Genomic DNA, 27008 nt, shown 5'->3' on the forward strand with positions numbered 1-27008 from the left:
TTTTTGTTGCAGTGGTAAATGGGAGTGTTTCCTTAATTTCTCTTTCAGATTTTTCATCATCAGAGTATAGGAATGCAAGAGATTTCTGTGCATTAATTTTGTATCCTGCTACTTTACCAAATTCATTGATTAGCTCTAGTAGTTTTCTGGTAACGTCTTTAGGATTCTCTATGTATAATATCATGTCATCTGAAAACATTGACAACGTTACTTCTTCTTTTCAGCTTTGGATTCCTTTTCTTTCTTTTTCTTCTCTGATTGCTGTGGCTAAAGCTTCCAAAACTATGTTGAATAATAGTGGTGAGAGTGGACAACCTTGTCTTGTTCCTGATCTTAGAGGAAATGCTTTCAGTTTTTCACCATTGAGAACAGTGTTGCCTGTGGGTTTGTCATACATGGCCTTTATGATGTTGAGGTAGGTTAGTTCCCTGTATGCCTACTTTCTGGAGGGTTTTTTATCATAAATGGGTGTTGAATTTTGTCAAAAGCTTTTTCTGCATCTATTGAGATGATCATATGGTTTTTATCTTTCAGTTTGTTAAGATGGTGTATCACATTGATTGATTTGCATATATTGAAGAATCCTTGCATTCCTGGGACAAACCCCACTTGATTATGGTGTATGATCCTTTTAATGTGCTGTTGGATTCTGTTTGCTAGGATTTTGTTGAGGGTTTTTGCATGTATGTTCATCAGTGATATTGGCCTGTAGTTTTCTTTCTTTGTGATATCTTTGTCTGGTTTTGGTATCAGGTAATGGTGGCCTTGTGGCTTCTCCTTTTTCACTTCTAATTCTATTGATTTGAGTCTTCTCCCTTTTTTTCTTGATGAGTCTGGCTAATGGTTTATCAATTTTTTTTATCTTCTCAAAGAACCAGCTTTTAGTTTTATTGATCTTTGCTGTCGTTTCCTTCGTTTCTTTCTCATTTATTTCTGGTGTGATCTTTATGATTTCTTTCCTTCTGCTAACTTTGGGGTTTTCTTGTTCTTTCTCTAATTGCTTTAGGTGTAAGGTTAGGTTGTTTATTTGAGGTGTTTCTTGTTTCTTGAGGTAGGATTGTATTGCTATAAACTCCCCTCCTAGAACTGCTTTTGCTTCATCCTATAGGTTTTGGGTAGTCATGTTTTCATCGTCATTTGTTTCTAGTTATTTTTTGATTTCCTCTTTGATTTCTTCAGTGATCTCTTGGTTATTAAGTAGTGTATTGTTTAGCCTCCATGTGTTTGTATTTTTTCCGTTCTTTTTTTCCTGTAATTGATATCTCGTCTCATAGCATTGTGGTTCGAAAAGATACTTGATATGATTTCAGTTTTCTTAAGATACTTGATATGATTTCAATTTTCTTAAATTTACCAAGGCTTGATTTGTGACCCAAGATATGATCTATCCTGGACAATGTTCCATGAGCACTTGAGAAGATAATGCATTCTGTTGTTTTTTGATGGAATGTCCTGTAAATATCAGTTAAGTCCATCTTGTTTAATGTGTCATTTAAAGTTTGTGTTTCCTGATGATCTGTCCATTGGTGAAAGTGGGGTGTTAAAGTCCCCTACTATGAATATGTTACTGTCGATTTCCCCTTTTTTGGCTGTTAATATTTGCCTTATGTATTGAGGTGCTCCTATGTTGGGTACATAAATATTTAAAATTGTTATATCTTCTTCTTGCATTGCTCCCTTGATCATTATGTAGTGTCCTTCATTGTCTCTCATCTCTTAGCTTTTGCTTGTCTCTAAAGGTTTTAATTTCTCCATCGAATCTGCATGAGATCCTTGCTGGGTAGAGTAATCTTGGTTTTAGGTTTATCCCTTTCATCACTTTAAATATGTCCTGCCACTCCCTTCTGGCTTGCAGAGTTTCTGGTGAAAGATCAGCTGTTAACCTTATGGGGGATTCCCTTGTATGTTATTTGTTGTTTTTCCGTTCCTGCTTTTAATATTTTTTCTTTGTATTTAATTTTTGATAGTTTGATTAATATGTGTCTTGGCATGTGTCTCCTTGGATTTATCATGTATGGGACTCTCTGCGCTTCCTGGACTTGATTAACTCTTTCCTTTCCCGTATTAGGGAAGTTTTCAACTATAATCTCTTCAAATATTTTCTCAGTCCCTTTCTTTTTCTCTTCTTCTTCTGGGACCCTTATAATTCTAATGTTGGTGCGTTTAATGTCCCAGAGGTCTCTGAGACTGTCCTCAATTCTTTTCATTGTTTTTTCTTTATTCTGCTCTGCGGTAGTTATTTCCACTATTTTATCTTCCAGGTCACTTATCCGGTTTTCTTCCTCAGTTATTCTGGTATTGATTCCTTCTAGAGTATTTTAAATTTCATTTATTGTGTTGTTCATCATTGTTTGTTTGCTCTTCAGTTCTTCTAGGTCCTTGTTAAACGTTTCTTGTATTTTCTGCATTCTATTTCCAAGATTTTGGATCACCTTTACTATCATTACTCTGAATTCTTTTTCAGGTAGACTGCCTATTTCCTCTTCATTTGTTTGGTCTGGTGGGTTTTTACCTGGCTCTTTCATGTGCTGTGTGTTTCTCTGTCGTCTCATTTTGCTTGACTTACTGTGTTTGTTTGGGGTCTCCTTTTCACAGGCTGCAGGTTCGTAGTTCCCATTGTTTTTGGTGTCTGCCCCCAGTGGCTAAGGTTGGTTCAGTGGGTTGTGTAGGCTTCCTGGTGGTGGGGACTGGTGCCTGTGTTCTGGAGGATGAGGCTGGATCTTGTCTTTTTGGTCTGCAGGACCACGTCCAGTGGTGTGTTTTGGGGTGTCTGTGACCTTATTATGATTTTAGGCAGCCTCTCTGCTAATGGTGGGGTTGTGTTCCTGTCTTGCTTGTTGTTTGGCATAGGGTGTCCAGCACTGTAGCTTGCTGGTCACTGAGTGGAGCTGGGTCTTAGCGTTGAGATGGAGATCTGTGGGAGAGCTTTCTCTGTTTAATATTACGTGGAGCCGAGAGGTCTCTGGTGGACCAGTGTTCTGAACTCGGCTCTCCCACCTCAGAGGCATAGACCTCACACCTGGCCAGAGCACCAAGTCCCTGTCAGCCACCCGGCCAGGTACGTGGGGAGTTTCTTGCCTTTTAGGAAGTCTGAGGTCTTCTGCCAGTGTTCAGTAGATGTTCTGTAGGAGTTGTTCCACATGTAGATGTATTTCTGATGTATTTGTGGGGAGAAAGGTGATCTCCATGTCTCACTCCTCCACCATCTTGAAGGTCCTCCCCTACTCTTTTGTATTTAGAAAAATTTCAAACCCATATGGCTAGTGAAAAAACAGCATAATGTCAGTGACCTGCTGTTAACATCTTGCCACACCCAATTCATCTCTCTTCTATTTACACTTATTTCCACTTTGCCATATTACCTGGGTGATGGGGCAATTTGTGAGCCTAGTTTATTCTTCTGTAAAATAGGATTGGATGTAGAACCAACCTCATTGGTTTCGAGTGAAGATTGTGCAATTGTTACTTAGCCCTGTGGCTGGCATGTCAGAAGTGCTCCATCAATGTGCACTGTCAACACTTGAGTCCAGCAGGTTGCCCGAGCACAGTTCTGTTGGAGCCTAATGTCTTTTAAAGTATTTAGTGTCTTGTTGAAGGACACACACACATCTTCAGATTCCATTCAAGATTCTGAGTGTAGAGATATCTGACTTCAGCTTTTGGTGAGGTCATGCAGCTGTTTGTTGGTTAGGGTAGGCATAAGTTCACATCGGCTATGTAATGTTGCCAGCAGGGGAACATTGTCTTTCTTCTTTCTTTTCGTAAGTATTTTATTTTTTTTCAGAACAGGTGTTATTCTACTGCACTGGTTCAACTGGAATAAATATAAGAATCACAAAAGGCTGGAAATAAGGAGAAAAATAGAGTTGATGGAATTTAAACCTTGTTTTTCTTTCCATGGTCAATTCTAGTTTCTTCTCACTGTGGGATAAAATTTGTTATCAAAAGATTGACCAGGAAAAAAAGAACAGAGAAGGCAGACGGGAAATAATAATACAGCAGACATCCTGAAGTGCTGCCAGAATGTTTCATGCTTGTCCCTGTGGGGAGTTAAATGTAATAGTAGTTTCTAGAGCTTCATCAGCATACGTAAATCTGTCCCACAGACTCTATTTCACATGACAGACTTGCTGCACATTTTTCTTTTCTTTTCTTTTTTTAAGTTATACAGAAACAAGACTGAAAGAACAACAGTCTTTGTATCACTAGGGGAAAGGATTCAATCTCTGCAGGTCTGATGAGATACCACCTGCCTGGAGTCATGTGTACTGTGCCTCTTATTATAAGATGTTATTACTAGTCCACTAGTGGAGTGGCAGCATCTCTTGAGATTTTCCAGAGATGAGAGAAATAGGAAAATATGCTCATCCTCCGAGCCTAGCTCCCTACATTTTGTTAAGGGACTTTGCTGGGCTTAGACCGTTGGTTTGAAAACTTTAGCTTGTATTAGAATCACCTGGAAGGCTTGTTAAACCATAGATTGCTAAACCTGACCTTCAGAGGTTCTAATTCAGTAAGTCTTGGGGTCCAGTAATTTGCGTTTCAACAAGCTTCTGGGTAATGCTGCTTAGGCTTATCTTGGAGACAATGAGTACCCTCTACTCTAAGAATTACACAAGGAGAATTGCTCATCCAGAGATGCAGGACCAACATCTGGACCAGGAGTTCGTCAACTGTGGCCCTTGGGCCAAATCTGCTGCCCGTGTTTGTAAATAAAGTTTTATTAGAAAACAACCTTGTTTACATATAATCTATGGCTACTTTCATACTACAAAGGCAGAGTTGACTAGTTGGACAGAGTCCATATATGCTCCCAAAGCTGGAAAATATGTGCTATCTGGCTTTTGGCCCTTTACAGAAAATTTTTGCTGACTCCTGACCTAGACCAATGCTTGCATATCATTTGGGGGAAGAGACTTGGAAGTAATTCTGTAGGTAACTCGCACACTGAGTGTTCCCAACTTGTGTGTGTTTTAGGCAAAAGGGTTCTTTTGTTTGTTTTTATTTTTTTACTTAAATACATATGATAATGGAGTTCATTCATTATTTCTCAACAAGCCATTCTCCAAATTAATTTTCTCATCAGAAGCAACAGTTTCTCAGAATGAAAAGAAACTTAGTTTTACCATCCATGCTTCCTCTCTAATACAGGCCTGGCATCTCTTTGAATTATTGGTGGAAACTTTTTTTTAAATCACATAATTAAAAGGAGAAAATCATTCTCATTTGAACACTGTAATTGTCAAATAAGTGATATTATATTTCCTTCAGAAATTGCTGTATGGAATGCAATTTGTCAATATGTATCAAGAATCTTTAAAAATAATGTTCATACTCATTGCTTTATTTATTCTGCTTTCAGGAAGTTTCAGCAAATATTCATATTCAAGGTTTTCCATTACAGCATTGTTTATAATCTTTTTTTAAAGGAAAGACATCTAAATATCTATGAATATAAAGCTAATAATATTACGGTGAATCCACACTGCTATTTTGGAGCCATTTAAAAATCAAGCTGGATGAAGGGAAGCTGATACAATCTTTTTGGAGGGGATTTTCTGTCAAGAGCCTTAAACATTTTTATGCCTTTTGTCCCAATATTTTCACTCTAAGAATCATGAGAAAGTAATCAGAAATAATGGTAGATTTTGTATAAGGAGGATAAACACAGTGGAAACAATTCATATGCTTAATAATTGGTAAGGATTACATAGGTTGTGATACATTGATAAGCTAAAATACTATGTAACTATTAAAAGTATATTTTGAGTACTAATAGTATATTGGAAATGCTTATGAATTACTTGTTAGAACATTTGGATATAAATCACATACATCGCATGATCCTACACATCTCATGTCAAATAGGGACCTCATGGAACTCTGAATTCCACTCAGACCTGTTCATGACCAGTTAAGCTCAGACGTTTCAGTCATTTTGTTTTTTTGGTTGTGCCGCGTGGCATGCGGGACAGTATCTCTGCGACCAGGGATTGAACCCGCGCCCCCTGCAGTGGAAGCGGGGAGTCCTAACCACGGGACTGCCAGGGAAGTTCCTAGAAGTCATTTTTGACCTCCTCCCTTGCATTTGGTATCTTCCTCTATCACACTGATGAGCACTCTCAGTTTCAGCTTTAAATTACATCGCCTCTGTCACCTCCTGCCCCTCTTCCCGGCCATTTCTTTCATCCAGGTCCCTTCAGGTCTTGTTGGGTCAGCTTCACTGATTTCATCCCATAACCTGCCTGTACGCTTGACCCACTGCACAGCTGCAAGAGTCCTCTCAAAATTTAGACCAGACCTTCCCACCTCCCTGACTGAAATCCCTCGAGTGGGATTCCTACTGAGCTTAGAATAAAATACAGACTTTTTCTTATGGCCTGCGAGGTACAAAATTATCTGGTCCCTGCTTCTCGTTGTAACCTCAGTCTGAGCCTACCCCTTGTCCGAGCGTCGTGTTGTTTCTCTAACATGTTAACCTCTTTTCTGCTTCTGAAACTTTTGCACGTGCTGTCCTTCTGCTTAGAATGCTTTCCCCCGACACTTGGCAAAACAAACCAGCTTCCCGTTTTCCTTCTCATCTTTACAATTACCTCTGCCCAGAGGCCAGCACTGTTCGTCCTTCGCAACGCAGGCGTGTCAATCCCTACTCAGAAACTCAGTGTTGTCACGCTGTGTCTTCAGGGCCCACAGAGTATCGGGCTGAAGGCACTTAAGAAAGATTTGTTGAGTGAGTGATTGAATGTCCTCCAATGTCTAAGCGTATTATAAGTGTGTATGTATGTATACATGTGTATACATACCTAGGACATACAGTACTGTTAATGGTGGTGCCAAGTAACAGGTGATTTTTAATGTTCTTTGTTGTACTTTTGTGTTTTTCAAATCTTGCAATTAATCTATCATATCTTTATTGTGGTAAAATCTGCATAACGTAAAATGTATCATTTTAACCATTTTTAAATGTACAAGTTTGTGGCATTAAGTACGTTCACATTGTTGTGCAACCATCACCACCATCCATTTCCAGAATTTTTTTTTTCATCTTTCCCAGCTGAAACTCTGTACCCATAAACACTAAGTCCACAGTAATTTATCTTATTTTTACTATAAGAAGAATGTCAGGAAAAATGTGTTAGGAACAAATAGCAAACATATTTTTCAGACAAAGCTCATTTAAATATATGTCAGATTGTAAGTTTGAGTGACTATAAAACTGGTAAATTTTACTTCACTTTATAATTTTGTATTAAAAAAACCCTATCCTTTATAAGTCCAAACTGCTGAACTGACAGTTTTTGTTTTTGTGTTTGCTGTAAGAGCTCCACTGCAGTATAAACCATTTGTGTTGCCTTAATAAATATACCTTTCCTGCAACTTGAAAAAGCAGGGTGCTAAAGTAGAGAGTCATCTGGCGGTGTGATTAGCTTTATATCCTGATGCATGTTTTTTCTTTAGCCTTGAATATTTGAAATGTATTAAAGTCTAAATTCTAGTTGTAATGAAACACTATTCTTTGACTTTCTAGATGTTCTGGAGCTCATATGACACAAGGAGAGTTGTATTTTGTCTTCTCAGTCAGAAATGAATGAATGAAGAGAACTCAAAAATGTTCTCTCTGGAAACCTGATTTCTTCTTTTTTAAAAGTTGAAATATAGTTGATTTACAATGTTGTGTTTGTTTCAGGTGTACAGCAAAGTAATTCATATATATATATACACACACACACAAACACATATATACACGTATACATATAGATGTATATATATATTCTTTTCAGATTCTTTTCCATTATAGTTTATTACACGATACTGAATATAGTTCTTTGTGCTATACAGTATGTCCTTGTTGTTTATCTATTTTATTCATAGTGGTGTGTATCTGTTAATCCCGAACTCCTAATTTATTATCCCCCCTTTCCCTTTGGTAACCATAAGTTTGTTTTCTATGTCTGTGAGCCTATTTCTGTTTTATAAATAAGTTCATTTGTGTCATTTTTTTTAGATTCCACATATAAGTGATATCATATAATATTTGTCTTTCTCTGTCTGACTTCACTTAGTATGATAATCTCTAGGTCCATCCATTTTGCTGCAAATGGCATTATTTCATTCTCTCTCTCTCTCTCTCTCTCTCTATATATATATATATATACACACACACACGTATACATATATATATGTATACACACACACACACACACACACACATATATATCTTCTTTATCCACTGATCTGTTGATGACATTTAGGTTGCTTCCATGTCTTAGCTATTGTAAATAGTGCTGCTAGGAGTATTGGGGTGCATGTATCTTTTCAAATTAGAGTTTTTGTCTTCTCCAGATATATGCCCAGGAGTGGGATTGATGGATCATATGGTAGCTTCATTTTTAGTTTTTTAAGGATCCTCCATACTGTTCTCCATAGTGCCTGCACCAATTTACGTTCCCACCAACAATGTAGGAGGGTTTGCTTTTCTTCACACCCTCTCCAGCATTTATTATTTGTAGACTTTCTGATGATGGCTAGTCTGATTGTTGTAAGGTGATACCTCACTGTAGTTTTGATTTGCATTTCTCTAAAAATTAGTGATGTTGAGCATCTTTTCACGTGCCTGTTGACCATCTGTGTGTCTTCTTTGGAAAATATCTATTTAGGTCTTTTGTACATTTTTTGATTGGGTTGTTTGTTTTTTTGTTGTTATTGGGCTGTATAAATTTTGGAAATGAATCCCTAATTGGTTGCATCATTTGCAGATATTTTCTCCCATTCCATAGGTAGTTTTGTTTATGTTAAAACCTTATTTCTTGACCATGAAGACTATTTCTAATGACTAGCATTCTCCCTTAGGATCTTTATTCTAGGAGATAGAGATCAGAGCAAACAGAGTCCCCTCATAATCCATCACCTTAAAAATGATGCTTCAGGTTGAGTTGGCAGAAAACTATAGCATGGGAGAGGAAACGTTGGAGAAACAGCACAACTCAGTTATTTTTAGGGGATTGTTTCATGTTTAAATAATGACAAGCAAAGTTTGTAACATAAATAATTGATGAAGGAATCATATCCAGAATATGTAAAGAGCATCTTATCAAGAATAACAAGACAACCCATTAGGAAAACGCGCAAAGAATATGAACAGGCAAGTTACAGGAGATAAAACATTAAAAAAATGATAGAATGTTCAATTTCACTAGTAATCAGTAGTTGTAAATTAGTGTAACATCAATATATCATTTTATCTTTATGAGATTAGGAAGATTTTTAAAAGGTGGACAGTGCAGAAAAGAGTTAATGATTGTTAGTTTTAAGGGTGGCTTACCAAGTTGGCTCTCGGCTGGGATCTGGGAACTTGGATTTCAGGAGGGTTCCTTCCATTCCCAGAACTAATAGCAGCTCACTGTGCTCTAACTGTTCATGCAAAAGATATGCTTTATTCTTTCCTTCTGAGAGTCTGGAGCTTAGTTTCATTACAGGCAGAGGCTGTCTGCATGGCCAGTTCCTAATAAAAACTGTGGGCCTTTATGTGTAATGAGCTGCCTTGAGTGTCTAACGGGCATATTTCACACATTGCCCTGGGAATTAGAGTGACTCCACTGGGAAGGGGACCCTTGGAAGCTTGCACCTGATTTCCTTTGCACTTTGTTCCCCCTTGAGCCTTTTCCCTTTGCTGATATTGCTTTGTACCCTTTTGCTGTAATAAACTATAGATTTGAGTACAATTATATACTGAGTCCTGTGAATCCTCCTAGCGAATCTTCAAATCTGGGAGTGGTCTCAGGACCCCTGATACACTAATAATAGCAATATTTTGGCCTAAGTATGGGGAAATGGGGTCTCCAAGACTTTTGGTAGAAAAGTAAGCTGGCACTACCATTTTGGAGAATTTAGCAATACCTAGGTAAGTTGAAGATGGCTATGTCTATTTCCAGGTGTAGATAGTTTAGAGGAAAAGAAGATTCGCACGTTTGTTTTTAAAAAAAAGCATTATAATGACACTTACTGCAGCCTTGTTGTATTGTCAACAGCATTGGAAATAACCTAATTCTCTCTGAAGGAGAAATAAAATTGCTATGTTTATTAAATGGAATATTATACAACCTTTAAAATAATTCAAAATTACATCGATTGACGTGGTTAAATTTCTGTAGACTAATGTGAATCAAAGAGATAGAGCTATATTGTTGTAAATTTAAAAGCCACAGAATTCCAGGTATATACATATGAAAATATGAAATAATGGCAAATCCAGGACAGGGTCTGAGCCCTCCTTTTCCTATTTAAATGATAAAAGTGTCTTAAAGTAAGCTCCGAACCCTTTTCTTGAAAAAATTCCACACATTACTGATCTGTGTTCTCTTTTCCATTTGCAAAACAAATCTTGAATTTCATAGTGAGTTAAGATGCTATGACAAACTCTTTCTCTAGCAATTTATTACTTCATTGGCTCACTGCCCTTGACAATTAGGAGAAGATTTATTTATAGACATGTCCCATTAATAATTGGCAATTAATTGGAGATTAGATGCCAAAAAGTACAGTATTTTTAATGTAACGAGAAGGTTGAGGCTTTTCGCTTTCAAATGTCACGGAACACAGGTAAATGTTAACCGGCAGCACAGTTAACCCTGCCCTTTTGCACATCCACAGTAAAGAGGAGTTTTAGTTTGATGATCATAAACTTTAGCTAGTGTGGCTAGTTTGAAAGTAAAGCTCAAGTGTAAACAAAGAGGGCCTATGTCGTAAGAATGCTTCCAACCTATGTGCCCCTGGTTCACCTTGATAGGTACTGAATATGTTCAGTAAGGATCTGTGTGGGATAAAGAGATACTGTATCCTGAGTCTTCTTTGGAATTTTGTGTCTTACTCATAAGGACCTATATAGGATAAAAAGATACTGAATCCTGAGATTTGGGAATTGCTTTTGTCTTAGGCGGCAGTACATTTTGATCCCATAACATCTTCACTACTCACAGTTCAACTGATAACTGTTAGTGTGTTTTTATTGTCTAGAACTCTGGTCTTCTAAGGGGAATATATATCCTAGGTTCTAGGCAATGGAGATTTTGCTGGTAAATACTTTTGTCCTTGTGATCAAATTCAAGAGTGCCTTAGACCTAGAAGTAGAGTTGGCAGGTGTGACTATCACATATCAGTGATTGACCAGTTGGTTTTATTTTCTGAACTACAAATCCAGCACAGTGCCAGGAATGTATTAAACATGCACTAAATGTTAACCCGTTTACACGTGTCCTGACAATTTTAGCAGAAGTAGAGTTTTATTCCCTTCCAGAAACTCTAGAAGTATCCTTTAATCCAGATTTCCCTGTGCCTGTATTTTGTTTCTGGCCATGTAAGTCAATAGGTTTTATGTTTATCTGAATTTTTAAAAAGAGTAACAGTCCATCTTTGGACTGATCTCAGCTCTTTCTCCACTGCTTCAACTGTTGTCCACTCTAGGGGTAATCTCCATCTTTCATTAAGTGCTTTCTCTTTGCTAAGCAGTGTCTGAATCTCATTTAATCCTCACAACAGGATTGTAGCAGAGCTACTGTTACATCAGAGCTCTGTTTTTACAGATGAGAAAAGTGAGGTTCGGAGATTAAGCAAGGCACTTGGGTTCACCAGCTAATAAATAGTAGAACCAGGATTTACATACGGGCCTGTTTTTTTTTTCGCGCAGGCCCAGCGGCCATGGCTCATGGGCCCAGCCGCTCCGCGGCACGTGGGATCCTCCCAGACCGGGGCGCGAACCCGGTTCCCCCGCATCGGCAGGCGGACGCGCAACCACTGCGCCACCAGGGAAGCCCCGGGCCTCCGGGCCTGTCTGTTTTAACCACCAAGACTTACTCCACTCTTTCAGTTTGTTTCTCTAATGGGAAGTTGAAAACTAAGCATTTACAACAGTGCCTACCACAGAGTCATTCAATAATAATGTATAGTTTAAACTTTTGAAATTGATTTTATGAAGTGTAATTTACATACTATAAAATGCACACATTTATATATACAGTTCCGTAAGTTGTTTTTTTTTTTTTTTTCCAACTCTTGGAAGTTTTTGAACATCATAGAAAAACTATGTACCAGGATATATGCTGTTACTAAAAAAAACAACAAAATAGAATAAATCAAATATAACTGATACACATGCTACTACTGGCTTCCACAAGCTGAGAGAGGAGTTAACTACTTGGCAAAAGAAATAGTCCTTGCTAGACTCTTAGAATACATACTTCAAAATCCATTATTATTGTCAATTTAGAAATTGGCTAAAGTTGACTTTCCAGATGAAACAAAGTTGGAATTTGCCTGCAGTCACATTTCACAGGCTTAGTGAATTTTATAGCCATTAATGTATCACTAAATGCACATGTTCAGTAATGCACTGGAATACCATCATTAAGAACCCCAAATGTAGATGCTCATTGAACGTTTTTGAGTGTTCTGGAGAAAGAAGAATGACATTTTGAATATGGAGTCATTTGAGGCTGTCACTATTTTACATTTCTTTACTTCAGAAGAATTTGGAGTATCTTAAATATGTTTTCTTGTAGCTATAAGATTCACAACAGGTTTCTTTAAACCCAGCAACCGGAAAACAAGTGTACGTAATCACATATATATCATCTCATATATCCCATCATCTTTACATAATTCTGTTGATTAAAAGCAAGTCATACTGGGGCTTCCCTGGTGGCACAGTGGTTGAGAGTCCGCCTGCCGATGCAGGAGACACGGGTTCATGCCCCGGTCCGGGAGGATCCCACGTGCCGCGGAGCGGCTGGGCCCGTGAGCCACGGCCGCTGAGCCTGCGCGTCCGGAGCCTGTGCTCCGCAACGGGAGAGGCCACAACAGTGAGAGGCCCGCGTACCGCAAAAAAAAAAAAAAAAAAAAAAAAAAGCAAGTCATAGGTGCTCCCCACAATCAATGAGAGGGGATAACACAGTCATTAAACTCCTGGCTATGAGGAACATATGTGCCACTTTAATGTTTGTGCATTACAGTTACAGTTCCATAAGTTTTGATAAATGTATAACTCTGTGTTATTACTACCTCAATTGATATTTACTGTATTGGAATCACCCACCCTCCCAAGTTTCCTTGTGATTCCTCCTTTCAAAGAAGTTTTTTCTTGAAATCACTGCTGACTCTCAGGAAGTTGGGAAAAAAAATAGTTCAAACTTCCTGTGTACCCTTCACCCTGTTTCTTCCAGTGGTAACATTCTTACATAAGTACAGTACAGTTGCAAAGCCAGGAAACTGACATAGATACACTCCATAGATCTTATTCCCTTGTGTGTTAGTCTCTGCCTACCCTCAGCCCCAGGTAACTGCTGGACTGCTTTCTATCACTATAGTTTAGCCTGTTCTGAAGCTTTATATATAAATGGAATCATACAGTATGTTCTCTTTTGTGTCTAGCTTCTTTTGCTCAGCATTATGTGTTTGAGATTCATCAGTATTACTGTATGTGTTAGTGGTTTGTTCTTTTCAAGTTTTGTGCTGCATCCTATTTGAATATAGCACAGTTTGCTTATCCATTCACCTGTCGATGGACGTTGGGGTTGTTTCCAATTTGGGGCTATTATATAATGAATAAAGTTGCTGTGATGATTCATCTATAAGTTGTGCGCACACATGCACGTCTGAGTGCGTGTACTTGTTTTCATTTCTCTTGCATAAACAATAGTGGAATTGTTGGGTCATTTGGTTAGTGAAGGTTTAACTTTATAAGATAGTGTCAAATTGTTTTCCCAAGGGAATGAAACGTTTTATACACCCACTAGCAGTATAAAAAGAGTTCCTGTTGTTTCACAGTCTTGCTCACGCTTGATTTTGATTTTGCCATTCTGGCAGGTAGGTGCTGGGATCTCATTGTGGTGTTAATTTGCCCTTTTCTGATAACTAGTGAAATTGAATATCTTTTCATGTGCTTAATGGACAATCATATATATATATATCTTTTTTTTGAACTGTCTATTCAAACCTTGTGCCCATTATAAGGAGGGGTGGGACGTGGGGTTTGTGTGTGTCTTCTTCATTTAATAAATATTTGATGACTGATTAAATGTTTATTGAACGACCTGAGATGGACCTGTGACATTTCATTTGGGCCACTTGAAGCCTTACATGTACCACAACTCAAAAGAGTCAAATTGGGTTTCGTTAGTCTATTCTAAAATGATCAGCTGAAGCAGGGAATCTGGGTTTGAACATGACACTAAAATAAAGATCAGTAGTTTCCTCCCCTACATAGGTCATAGCATCTTCTGAACCATCCTCATGACTTGCTCTTTTTGACGCTGGGAAAATTATCATCTGAAGATGCGAATTTTGTGGTTCACATGGATACTGCCTTGCTGCATTGTTTCTCTAATGCTAGAAATGCTCTTACCTAATTTGTATCTTGTCAAAAAATGGAAGGACAATGTTAGCCTTGTTATTTTTAGCTGTCACTGAAGCAGTTTTCTTCATTAAGAATGAATGTTAGGGTTGGTCTATAAGCCTCTTCTGCTGATCCTGTACACTCTAATTTGTGTTCATAATTAAAAAAAAAAGTTTGGTTACCTTCTCCTTTCTATGATACATTTTTGTAACAATATACTTTCGTTTAGCCTTTGTTTTGTTCTGTGAACTGTAGAGAATTAAAAAGATATAAACACATAGACCAGCCCAGGTAACTACTGCTTAAACAGCAACAAAATTTGAAAAAATTATGTGTTTAGTGTTTATAAATCAACACAGAAAAGTAACATCTGTATATCTGTATCTGTCTATGTAATGAAGAATGATGTCTCCTCCTTTATTTCCCAAACTCAAGTCCTTCTCCCTAAAGGAAACGATTGTTAAAACTTTCTGATGGGGCTTCCCTGGTGGCACAGTGGTTGCGCGTCCGCCTGCCGATGCAGGGGAACCGGGTTCGCGCCCCAGTCTGGGAGGATCCCACATGCCGCGGAGCGGCTGGGCCCGTGAGCCATGGCCGCTGGGCCTGCGCGTCCGGAGCCTGTGCTCCGCAACGGGAGCGGCCACAACAGAGGGAGGCCCGCATACCACAAAAAACAAAACAAAACAAAAAAAAAACTTTCTGATGATTCCTTCCATTAATACATGGTCTCTCCTTTTCTTTATTCTTCTCACACAAAAGTGGTCAGATAGTAGGTAAAATTCCACATATTTTCCTGCAGTACCAGCACATGAAGATCTAGCTTTCGCAGAGTAGTTATTATATGGATGAACTGTGCTTTACTTATAGTTGATCCCTGGTGGTTGTTTCCAGGTTTTTGGTGTTTATTTTTATTTGTTTTCTGTTATAAAAATGCTGCAATAAACAATACTGGAGATTTGGGCAGACTTTTGCAAATATACCCATAGGGTAAATTTATTCCAATTGGATCCCTGGTCAAAGAACATTTTGTAATCTGTCAGCTATTGCTAGATTGTCCTCTTTAAGGTTTCAGCCATCCACTCCATCTAATAGTGTCTGCAAGTGTCTACGACACATATTTTAAATGTAATAGCCTCATTTCAGTTCTTTGTTATTTGAGCCTCCTAGTGTTATGTGAACTGGGACCTCCAAATTAATGCTGTTTCAATGCTGTTTTATCTTTATTACATTCTTGCTTGCTTTTTCCCCTGCAGAGGAAAACCTAAAGTAAGTCTTCTTGATGACTGAGGGTGGCGGACTAGAATGGCTTTGCGTGCCTTTCCCTCACACAGCTCTCAGGCTGCTCAGTCTCTAGGAAGCCCGATGGTTGATGCATTCTGTTTTATATATTTCCTGTAGGAGGAAAGCTGAGCAAGGACCTGCGACATTTTCTCAATCAGCGGTTCCAGAAAGGGTCGCCTGATCATGAGCTCCAGCAGACCATAAGAGATAACCTTTACCGCCATGCTGTGCCTTGTAAGTAGCCAGTTTGAGTGTCTTACTGCTGGGTGGGTGGGTGAACAGTTGAGGGGAGAAATAAGAGCTCAACAGCTGGTTCTGGGACACTTGGCAGTTTGCTCACGTAGTGACTCCGTAAGTCCAGGGAGTCATGATTGATAACGGGAAATACACTACTGTGCCAGGTAAATTACTCGGTTTTCAAATTCCGGCTTGAGAATGCTGGGCAAATTATTTATCCTTTGTAAGGACCAGTTTTCACAACAGTGAAAAGGACATCTCACTCCTACTAACTTCACAGACCTGTTAGGAAGTCAAAGTCAAATGCTCGTCAATGCATTTGTGTACAGCATGGGCGTGGTTTAAGCCTCATGAATGTTAACCATGATTGTCATTAATGGGGTGGACCAGGCCAGAGGTCTTCATACTGACCTCTGAGGAGATCCATGGGACTCTAATAGCCTCCCAGCAAAGGGAATGCCTCAGTGGACTCTCTCTTCCTCCCCACCTTTATCAGATTCATAAATCATGATTTCACATGATTTTCTTTGAAGAAATGGTTTCCACAGATTAAAAAACCCAAAGTCCCAGACCCATCAGATCAGACCAAATCTGAGAAAGCAAGACGTAAAATGTAGGGACTATGAAATCAGGGATTTTGTGGCACGGAAGGAAGAAAGGAAAGAAGAAATGGAGGAGGGAATCAGCCTATAGGGTAGATGAATTGGCAGCTCAGTGGTCATGAGGTATTGCCATGCTCTACCAAACTACATTGCTGTACAGCTCATTATGAGGTGGGCATTCTGGGAAGACATACAGTTATTTGCTTTCATTCAAAAGAAGAAGATAGAATGATTCTGATTTTATTGCTTGGGAGTTTTCTTTTCTCCTCTCTATCACCCAGTTCTTCAAAGTTTGACAGGTTTTTAGAAATATTTTTTTTAATCAGCAAAAACAAGGAGGAATAATTTGAAGTTCACGGTACCCTGCTTATGGCTGTGATTTGTTTGCTATGAATGATTTTCTTTAAAAAAATAATATTTTGCTAGTGATGCCCTAGAGTGCGAATGTTTCCTCGTACTACTGCAAAATAATGAACAGAACTGATTGCAGGCGTACCATGGATCTGCAAGGACTTAGAATGGAAGTCTAGATGGGAAACTTTAGCGATCAGATTTTAAAACAGCCCTGCCTTCCACTTCACTTATTAATAAAACCGAGGCTCCAAGAGGAAAAGAGGTTGGCTACAGGTAACTTGGGTCAGTGCCCCAAGGTTGCTTCTTTCTGCTGAGTGGCAGAGCTGCATTTGACAGAGAAAACATGATAATGTATTAATGTGAATCTCCGGCCCTCAGTTCTTTTAATTTTGCATCATTAGAATTGAAAACTATAATTCTAATAATATCCTAATAATAATTCCTTACACTTGGATTAGTAATAATAATTCCTAATGTCAATCTCATGAATGAGGCAGGGATTATCTATCTATTTTTTATAGAAATAAAGAAAGAAACCAAGACCCGAAGATAAGCCAATAAAAACAAGGCTAAAGGTGATCAGGGCCTCACGTCATTGCCTCATCTCTGATATACTGTCCAGTTTTACTCTTAGAATATTCCTTTGAGGTTGGGGTTTTTTAATACCCGTTTTACAGGTGAGGAAACAGAGACACAGGACGACCAAGTAACTGTTAAATCGCAGATCCAGGGCTTTGGAATTCGTAAGCCATCCAGGGCTATTTTTGTAGCTCGACCATTGCTGCCTCTGAAGTTCCAGTACAGCAGATTGGATGCAGTTTTGCAGAATTCAGTAATTGCAGAATCATGATTGTTCTCTGTGTAATTTTTCCCCTACTCAGATTCCAATTTAAGAAATGGGGAATGAAGCAAATGAGCACACCATTTCTTGACGCATCTGTGGTGTTACTATGGTTACATTTTGGCAAGCTTTTCCATTTATTTTTGCCACTGATTTATTGGACCTGACTGTGAGCTAAATGGCTTGAGTTTAGGCTTACCACTGTGTAGGAATTGGGGCAAAAATGACCTCAGCCTTTTAAAACAGTGGAAAATCATGTTTTGTCTTTGCTTGTATAACGCCGTTGGTATTGACGTTTCATTTCTATGAAACCAGTAAATCAGAAACTGAGAATGAGGAAAGGGTCTTCCTACTAAAGAGAAAACAAGAAACATTTCATTTTATATTTCCTGCATAAAACAGGAAGGAAATTCAGGAAGAGGTCTGTTTCTGAGTCTGGCACAGTGTGTGTGTCTTTGAACATGAGTAGACCAGGGGTGACTTGGGATTCAGTTATGGTCTTGGGTAACTGGGGCCACATTTGTGTTTATTTTGATTCTTTGGCCCATGTGACTGGTAGAGCAGAACTGTGTACCAAGCTGCTGTGCTCATGGATTAGGAAGCCCTTGATTGGAGCATGGATCCTCCCAGTGATACTGTAACTCTGCCACAGGGAAATGAGCTCCTGTAATCTGTATTTTCCAGAACTTCCTGCTGCCAATAGTTCAGTGACTTCAGTCTTTTGAGAAGGGATGATCTCATGAACAGGTGCTTGCGAGCTGGGGTAGACTTCCTGTACATTTTAGGAGGCTCACATGTCATTAGAAATTGACAAATAAAACCTGTTTGTTCTCAAGTTTGTTTTAGTGTCATCATAGTGTAGTAGAGCCTTCTGGGCACCATGATGGATTTTGCCGTTCAGGATTCCATTTTATCCTAATTCTTTGGCAAACACAATGCAGGTAATACCATCCCTATTTTACAGGTAAGAAAGTGAAGTAACAGATGTAACTTCCTCAAAATCTTACCAGTTCTAAATGCCACATTACTCACTTCTCAGTACAGTGCTATTTTTTTAAATTGGCTTTATTGAGATATAATTCATATATCATACAATTCACCACTCAGAGTGTTCATCCAATGCTATTTTGCTATGGTTATTGTTATTCTCCACTTCTCTTTTATTTTGCTGTGATTCAAAAACATTTATTATTCCCATGGTATGAAAAATGTCACCGTAGTTAAAATTTAATTATATTATCATTGAAAATCACCACCCCCAAAAATTTATGGCAAAAAATAAAAATAAAAAGAGCTAGATGCAGAATGAGTCAGCCCTGGTGTGAAATCTGAGAGCTGTTCTGTAGCTGGCTGGCGTGGTGTGGGTCATGTAACCTCTCTGAGTCTTTTTTTACTCTTCAGTAAAATGGAACCAGAAATACCACCTCCAGCATTGTCTCACCAAGTACTGACAGCAGCCCTAAGAGATGGGTCCATTGGAGGAAACAGAGGCTCAGAGAAGTATATATCTTGCTTAGGATCACACAGTAAACAGCCTGGTTAGGGTTTAATCAGTTCTCTAACTCCTTACTGGGTATAATCGACAGTAATGTGATAAGAGCAGTATACCATGGGCTATTGAGAGTGAAAGAAAAAAGAAAAAAACATTCTCATTGCTGAATTTTTAGTTTTAGCTGTTCAGAATCATGGGGTTTCATGTCTTGGGGGTGGGGGCTAGTTAAGGCACCATATCTTACAAATAAGTATCTTCTCTGTGATTTTCACATATTTCACTGGTGTGTACAGTAGAATTTTAATAACTGCCTAATGATTATTCAGCTTTTAAAAAAATCACTACATGGGCTTCCCTGGTGGCGCAGTGGTTGCGCGTCCGCCTGCCGATGCAGGAGAATAAATAAATAAATAAATAAATAAATAAATAAATAAATAAATAAATAAATAAATAAATCACTACAGGATTCTCTTGGGATATCTCAGTTTACCTTATTTTTCATTAGATCTTTTTTGGTATACACATGAAAAACCACCTTAAGATAAATGGATTTGAAATGCATGTAAACCTCATCGGTGTTGCTCACTTCTCTCATTTCTCAGAATCATCTGGATACTATTCCTGTCTCCCACCCCCTCAAATTCTGATTATATTCCCAACCTGCTCCCCCTCAATTCTTTAGTCATACAAACTTCGTCCATTGCTCGAATACACCTGGTATCTTCTTGTAACTGGGTATAAATTATTACCTCTTATCTCTCCATCTTTCCATCTAACCAGTTCATAGCCTTCTTATAAGCTTCAGCTTAGAGGCCACTTCCTCCAGGAAGGCGTCCATAGACTGGCCTATTGCCTTCCTCACTGCTCCCACAGCGCCCCCTCTGACCCCCTTCCACCGCATACACGCCTGCTGCGTGTCTGTCTGTCCTGTTAGAATCTAATTTTTCTGAGGTCAGGGACTGGATCTACCTCAGTGACTAGCCCACACCTAGCTTAGTGCCTAGACCATGGGATAAATATCTGTTGAATGAATGATCAGATGAAGAAATGGATAAAGACACTTTTTGTTTTTCTTGTTTTATTGTTTTTTCTTGATTACATAACATTTGGGAGAAACAGCAGAGCTGCTCTTACCATAAGGCTCTCAGAATAAAGGGCAGCTCAGAGGCTTGAGCTCCAAAATGGCTGTTGAGGACCACGCTGATACTTGGCTGGGAATCCCAACCCAGAGGAAAAAAATCAAGGCTCCCAGTGAGCTTGGAACTAGAGTGCCCATTCACAGCTCCTCCTAATTACAGTCTAGATATCGCTGTACCTCCTGCACTGATAGCGGTCCTGCTTTATGACTTCTTGTCCTAGCTGATGTGACAACATCTGAGATTCTTGCTTTGGAACGGCTGCTTTGCCCATGAAGATAAATGCATCACCTGACAGGGCTTTTCATTTACTCTACTGCTGCTGTCACAATGAGATGCAGCGCATCCAGGAGTCCTGGGGCTCCGGAATACTGAACCAAACCCCTCCTGTTCCTTCTCCCTTCTCTGGGCTCAACAGCGATGGAACGCATCTTTCTTTTCAAGCAGAGGTCATCTGAAAGAGGAAAGGATAAGTCAGTTTTGTTCTGTAGATCAACACGTTGTTGATCAAGGCTCTCCCTAATACCGAGATCATTATAATCTGTGGAAGAGGCACTGATCATTGACTTAAAGGAGTTTACAAAGGGTTTAAACGTGTTTGATCTCCAGGACCATTTAAATCTGATGCAGTAAACAGGGGTGATCCTGGTCTTTATTTGTAGAAGTGTGATATTCTAATGGGCATGTTAGCGTTTGCTAACCAACAGTTGGCATTGTTTATTATTTTTGAATGTGACTGTGATGTCAGGACCATAAATTACCTTTGGTATTATTTGAATGTGTTAGTTTCTCTTAACCATAGCTGCTTCCAGTATGGCTTGCCTAGAACCAACTCATTCTACAATTAGAGCTGATGATATGAACTAAACCAGTATATCAGCAAGAGGCCAGGATAAAGAACTGGGTGTTGGAACATTGCTTCTTTCGTAGAATGTGCATCTCTGTGTTCAGGTTGTGTTTGACCTGAGTGGAAGGCTTCAGGTTGCCATACATGAAGTAGACAGTTCTGTAAGCATCCCCAGGACTGATCAGATGAAAGTCACTGGAAACTTTCTCACTGTGGCGATTGCCCATGTCCTCTTAGGAGAGTTAAGTGCTGTCTAATATTAAAGGATCACTTTAGTCTTTACCAAGCCTAGCCTTGTTGCAGAACTCTGACTAGTAACAATAATAACAGCTCTCCAGGTTTGGGACTCCTACTGTGTACCAGGTACCCTGCCATGATGCTTGTACATAGGTCATCTCTCACTCTGGCCTCATGGAGGCCATACAGACTATTAAAGATCTAAACTCAAACTCACTGGACTCTTAAACCCTCCCCCTTTTCTATTCAATCGCAGATGTTTCTTGCCCATAATAAGAGTGTATGTCCTCATCCTTTCTCCATCAGTTCTCAACTCTTTCTCTCCCCTTCCCTTTTACCCATCAGTACTGTATTTTCCCATGTGCCCCTAGCCAGTCTGTGGTCTGGAGACTCCTCTTACCCACCCTTACTGCCTACACCTGACCTTTCCTTCCTTTTCCATCAAGTCTTACTTGTTCTACGTTGGTTTCCCATTGGCTGTCCTCTAAGATGCCAAGAACTAGAATAAAGAAGTGAATGGTTCGTATTATGGTATAGGATACTCTATCTTACATAATACATATATTTTAACAGATAACTTTAAATGTGGCGCCACTAGAATGACCCTATGAGATGGGATGTTCTGGCAACAAGGCAGATTCATAGGTAGGGATGAATTCTTATGGTTTTGACTTGGTTTTGTACTTTTTCTAGTGCTTAACACAGTATAGTATACATAGAAAACATTTTAAACACAAGATCGTCTATGTCAAAGGGCTTTCCGCCTCTGCTTGCTGTTTCACTTCTCAGACCTAGTTTCCTGTTCCACCAAGTATAAGCTGAGAAAGTAACGCAATAGTCTAGGCAAGGAGTTTTGTGCCAAATTAAAAAAATAATGGGAGCACTTCCGTGGTGGCACAGTGGTTAAGAATCCGCCTGCAATGCAGGGGACATAGGTTCAGTCCCTGGTTCGGAAGATCCCACATGCCGCGGAGCAGCTAAGCCTGTGTGCCACAACTACTGAGCCTGTGCTCTAGGGCCCGTGTGCCACAGCTACTGATCCCGCGAGCCACAGCTACTGAAGCCCACGCAGCTAGAGCCCGTGCTCCGCAGCAAGAGAAGCCACCACAGTGAGAAGCCCATGCACCGCAAGGAAGAGTAGCCCCCGCTTGCCACAACTAGAGAAAAGCCTGCCCGCAGCAACAAAGACCCAGTGCAGCCAAAAAAAAAACCCAACACCAAATGAGGCTAAATATAATAAAATATATTTAAATTCTTTAAAAAAATAATGGGATTAGAAAAAAAACCTTTTTGTTAAATGTGATCTGGAGTTAGAGTTTGGGCTCAGATAACTATTAACAAATTTTCATCCACTTGAATGTCTGCCGGGGCATGGAAAGATCTCGAGGGAAGCAGGACGATCCTTTGTTATTCTGATAACAACCATCTGATAAATGCCGGAGCGCACCACTTCTCATTTCTGTAGTGCCCCTTAGGGAACATTGAAACCATTAGTGTGGAATCTATTCTTACTTCTCACCAAGGGAGGAGAGAGTTATCCCATCAGTGAGTTCCTGAGAAGGACTTGGACATTCCTGATTTGAACATTTTCTCTTCTCCTTGGGGCTAGATCATCAGAAGTGCTGGGCTTTCTGGTATGGCAGACTGGAGCGGCTGGCAGGCTCTACCCCTTACCAGCGTTGTTGACTTGGGTTTTCTGGGACTCTGTTGTCTCATTACCTGTACTGATGTTTCTGAGGTACCTAAGCCCCCAGCAGTGATCATTGGCACTTCATAGGTCTTCTATTTAAAGGTCCTGTATGTATATGTTTTTTGTTTTGTTTTGTTTTCAGCCGCGCCGCACAGCTTGCGGGATCTCAATTCCCTGACCGGGATTGAACCCATGCCCTCTGCAGTGAAAGCGCCGAGTCCTAACCATTGGACCGCCAGGGAATTCCCAAACGTCATCCTCTATGTAGACTAGTCTTCTTTCTTCTGTACCCCCTTTCCCTCCCCTTTCTAACATGACTCCTCAAGTCCAGGGTTCTCCCTTTTTTCTTCCAAGTTCTCTTTAGACTTTGGGCCTTATGTACATGATTCTCCTTTTTATGATTTTTATGATTTATATAATTCTTTTGGGGGGGGGCAAGCTAAGTTAAAAAAATGATTTTCCAACATTTCTTGAGTAACAACCCAACACTAGATGCTAGGTGAGAACAGAGTGAAGATTAATAATTGGCTCATTTAGCCAATAAAAGGCATGCTTGAAATAGCACATTCTCCGTGTATTCCCAGCATCAGCTGATCCCCCAATGTTCTTTTTTCTTTGTATTTGTTATTATATGTTGTTAACCCTAATTGCCATTGTATATTTGCTGAGTGGATGGAGTCATATTGGAAAAAAAAAAAAAGGAAAGAAAAACTATGACCTTAAAAGCTCATTACAGTGGACTTGATTTATATGTGTCTGCTAATACACTCACATAAACATGGTTTGGCTGGTGTTCTTTATTCCAAGGTTCTCAGGGGTGTAGAACGAGGCAAAGCCATAGGAGTTTAGATTTAAGTTTAATTAGAGTTGATGTAATTTATAATCTTCTTATGAAAATATGTTAGACCAGCCTTATTGCTTAATAATATCTGTCGTTAACCGAGTGCTTACTCTATGTACCAGGTACTGCGCTCAGTGATTTACAAGGTTTGTCTCTTTTAACCTTCACCAGACTCTGAGACGCATAATGTTATCATCCCTGTATTAGGAGCATGGCAATTGAGGCGTGAGGAGCTTATAAGTGGGTAGTTCAGGATGAGCAGTTTAATAGTGATGGAACCCAGATTCAAACCCAGTTCTCCCCTCCCCCGAGAGTCCATGCTCTTGGTTTATATCTCTGGGTTCAGTCAGCTTAAAGACCATTTTTTAAATTAATGTATTGAATTTGAAAAAGAGTCTTCTATTAATAACATGGCTTAGTCCTTGGCTGGGTGTAGGATACTAATATGTCTATTTGGCAGCCATGTTAATTTATTAAATTGCTTTATAATTTTAGCTGACATTTTTCGTCAAGATTTGTTGCAATTATAAAGCAATTTCCACAGCAATTTATGTAGGGACAGAGAAGTTTCATAGTATCCTTACCATCTATTATTTATTTTAAGAAAAGTTTTTACCAAGTTTTAGTAATTTTAGATTTAGTACGAATTATTTAAGTCAAGAGAATGAAATGCAATACATTTTTAAAGAAATCTTGTATCAAATGTGTTTAATAAAACTACGTACAAATAACATTTCTGGCTTCTCTAGTGGATAATGTGCATTTTATGCTGAGATCCAAGTAAGAACACTTCACCAGTTATGCTCTGATGGGCTTACCTAAATTCCATATGAAATGAGTTACCCAAAATGATTACCTTAAATTTAAACAACAAGAAAATGTCACTTGTGTTAGTTCAACCATAATATGCATAAAGTAGACTTATTAACCACTCAGTGACATTTTTTCGTCTTGCATTGAAATGAACTAATTATACATCTGTATTTTGAGGAAATACACTCTAATGTATTTAGGGATAAAGGACCATGGTGAATGCAACTTACTCTCAAATGGCTATAAAACATTAAAAATGGTTAAAAATTTGTACTATTCTTATTCTTGCAACTTTCTGTAAATTTGAAATTATTTCCAAATAAAGTGTTTTAAAAGTAAAGCCATACCAAAAATTTTTTAAAAAAACCAACCAGTATAGTTTGGGAAAGGGGGATTTTATGTGAATGTTATGTTTTTGTTTTTCCCCCTTATTAATATTAATGTGTTTTTAGCCTAGAATTGAGATTTTGTTAGTACTTTGATAGATCTTGTCTGTTAACTATAGCAGGACTAGCCTGAAAGACATCGTGCATATATTAAAACAAAAATCTAACACCTGTGGAATACCAAGTACATGCTAAGTGTTTTAATTATGGTTTCTCGTTTAATACTGTAACTATTATTATTTTCCTTTACAGATGAGTAAACTGAGGCTTAGTAAGAGTAATGACTTGTCTTAAAATTGTGGAATGGGACTGGAGCTCAGGCATTCAACATGGATACTAAAGCTACCACTAGTAACCACCACATTTTCTTTGCTCAGACTATGTGTGCATCTGTGTGTATAGATACGTATACACCCACTGAATACATCTTAGAAAATAAATTAGGAACACTTTTTTTTTTTTTTGGCCGCGCCGCCCAGCATGCAGGATTTTAGATCGAACCCATGTCCCCTACATTGGGAGTGTGGAGTCTTAACCACCATACTGCCAGGGAAGTCCCAGGAACAATTAATTTTAAATGGATCCTAAATATCTGCTAATGGGATTCTAGATGAATATAAGAGTATAATAATCATCATTAGAATTGTTAACATACGTTGAGCACTTGCCGTGTTCTAGGTTTTATTCTGTATTAGTGTAATAACTTATTTAATCCTCACAATGGTCCTGTAGGTATGTGCTATTACTCTCCACATTCAGGGAAACCGAGGAACAAAAAGATTAAATAACTTGCTCAAGATGTCACAGCAAATATGTGGTAGAGCTGTGTTGCCTTGTTCTAGAAATTTCCCTCTTAGCCAGTGGCTCATATTTCCTGTTATTTATAGCTCTAGAGAACATTTTTTTTAAAAGAAAAAGAATCAGTAATTAAACATACTCTTTTTCTGGGGAGGGGAGGAGATACCTTTTGTTATGCTTTTGAAGATAATTTCATCTAGTCTTAGATCCCATCAGAGCCACCACATTACACAAATCCAGGGGGCACTATTTCAGTTCGTAATGTATGTGAATGGTGCCCTTGGTGGTGGACAGCACCCTGACTGCCTGGTTTTATGCAGTGACTGAGTTCCAGTAGTAGATACTTAGCTAGCCTGAAAGATAGAACCAAATTGCCATTCATTTGGGAGGTATTTGTCTCAGTCATGGTGAAGTGGTACCTTACTCCAACGAGGATAATATCCATTGGATACTTGAACACCAGAAGCCTAATCCAGTCCAGTTACAAGATCTCTCCATTCTTAATTCAGCCAATTAAAGGTTTGAGACGTACTAGAATTGGATCTTTTGGGGTACTAGGTTTTATTTCTTTCGTTTACCCTTCCTTCAATCAGTTGATCCATTTACTCACCCAACCATTCTCCATTTATTCCATTTATCTGTCCATTTAACAAACACATATTGAATACCACTATGAGCAGGTCACAGTGATAGAGGCTCAACATTTAGGGGCAAACTGGTTACCTTTTCTGCTCTCGGGGAGTTTATAGTATAGTGGGCAACCACTATAAGAGGCAGCTATGAGAGAGTAAGGTAAATCCCACAGTAGGGTAAGCCCAGGACTATATGACATACAAGGACAGGCACCAAGCTCAGTCTTGAGACCAGTAAATCAATGCGACTAGGAAGTGAAATAAAAAAGAGAGACAAAAGGAAAAGCAGTGGAACCCCTTTCCTAGGGAGAATCAGGAAACATCTACTCATGTAACCATGGGCAAATGACTCTATTTAACATCTCTAGGCTTAATTCCTCTTTAAAAAGGAGTCTTTGGGGGCTTCCCTGGTGGCGCAGTGGTTGAGAGTCCGCC

General features: G+C 39.0%; 1 protein-coding gene across 9 annotated transcripts in view; it reads left to right on the top strand.

Moving 5' to 3' along the window:
• MAGI1 (membrane associated guanylate kinase, WW and PDZ domain containing 1) overlaps positions 1 to 27008 on the top strand; it is a 651320-nt gene that overhangs the window by 366738 nt on the left and 257574 nt on the right. For all 9 annotated transcript variants that reach the window (XM_028478786.2, XM_028478787.2, XM_028478783.2 and 6 more), the window contains exon 2: positions 15785 to 15901. In XM_028478786.2, the coding sequence (XP_028334587.1) occupies positions 15785 to 15901 (117 nt within the window). The remainder of the gene's footprint in view (positions 1 to 15784; positions 15902 to 27008) is intronic.

The sequence above is a fragment of the Physeter macrocephalus genome, chromosome 18, assembly GCF_002837175.3.
Source record: "Physeter macrocephalus isolate SW-GA chromosome 18, ASM283717v5, whole genome shotgun sequence".
Taxonomy (NCBI): domain Eukaryota; kingdom Metazoa; phylum Chordata; class Mammalia; order Artiodactyla; family Physeteridae; genus Physeter; species Physeter macrocephalus.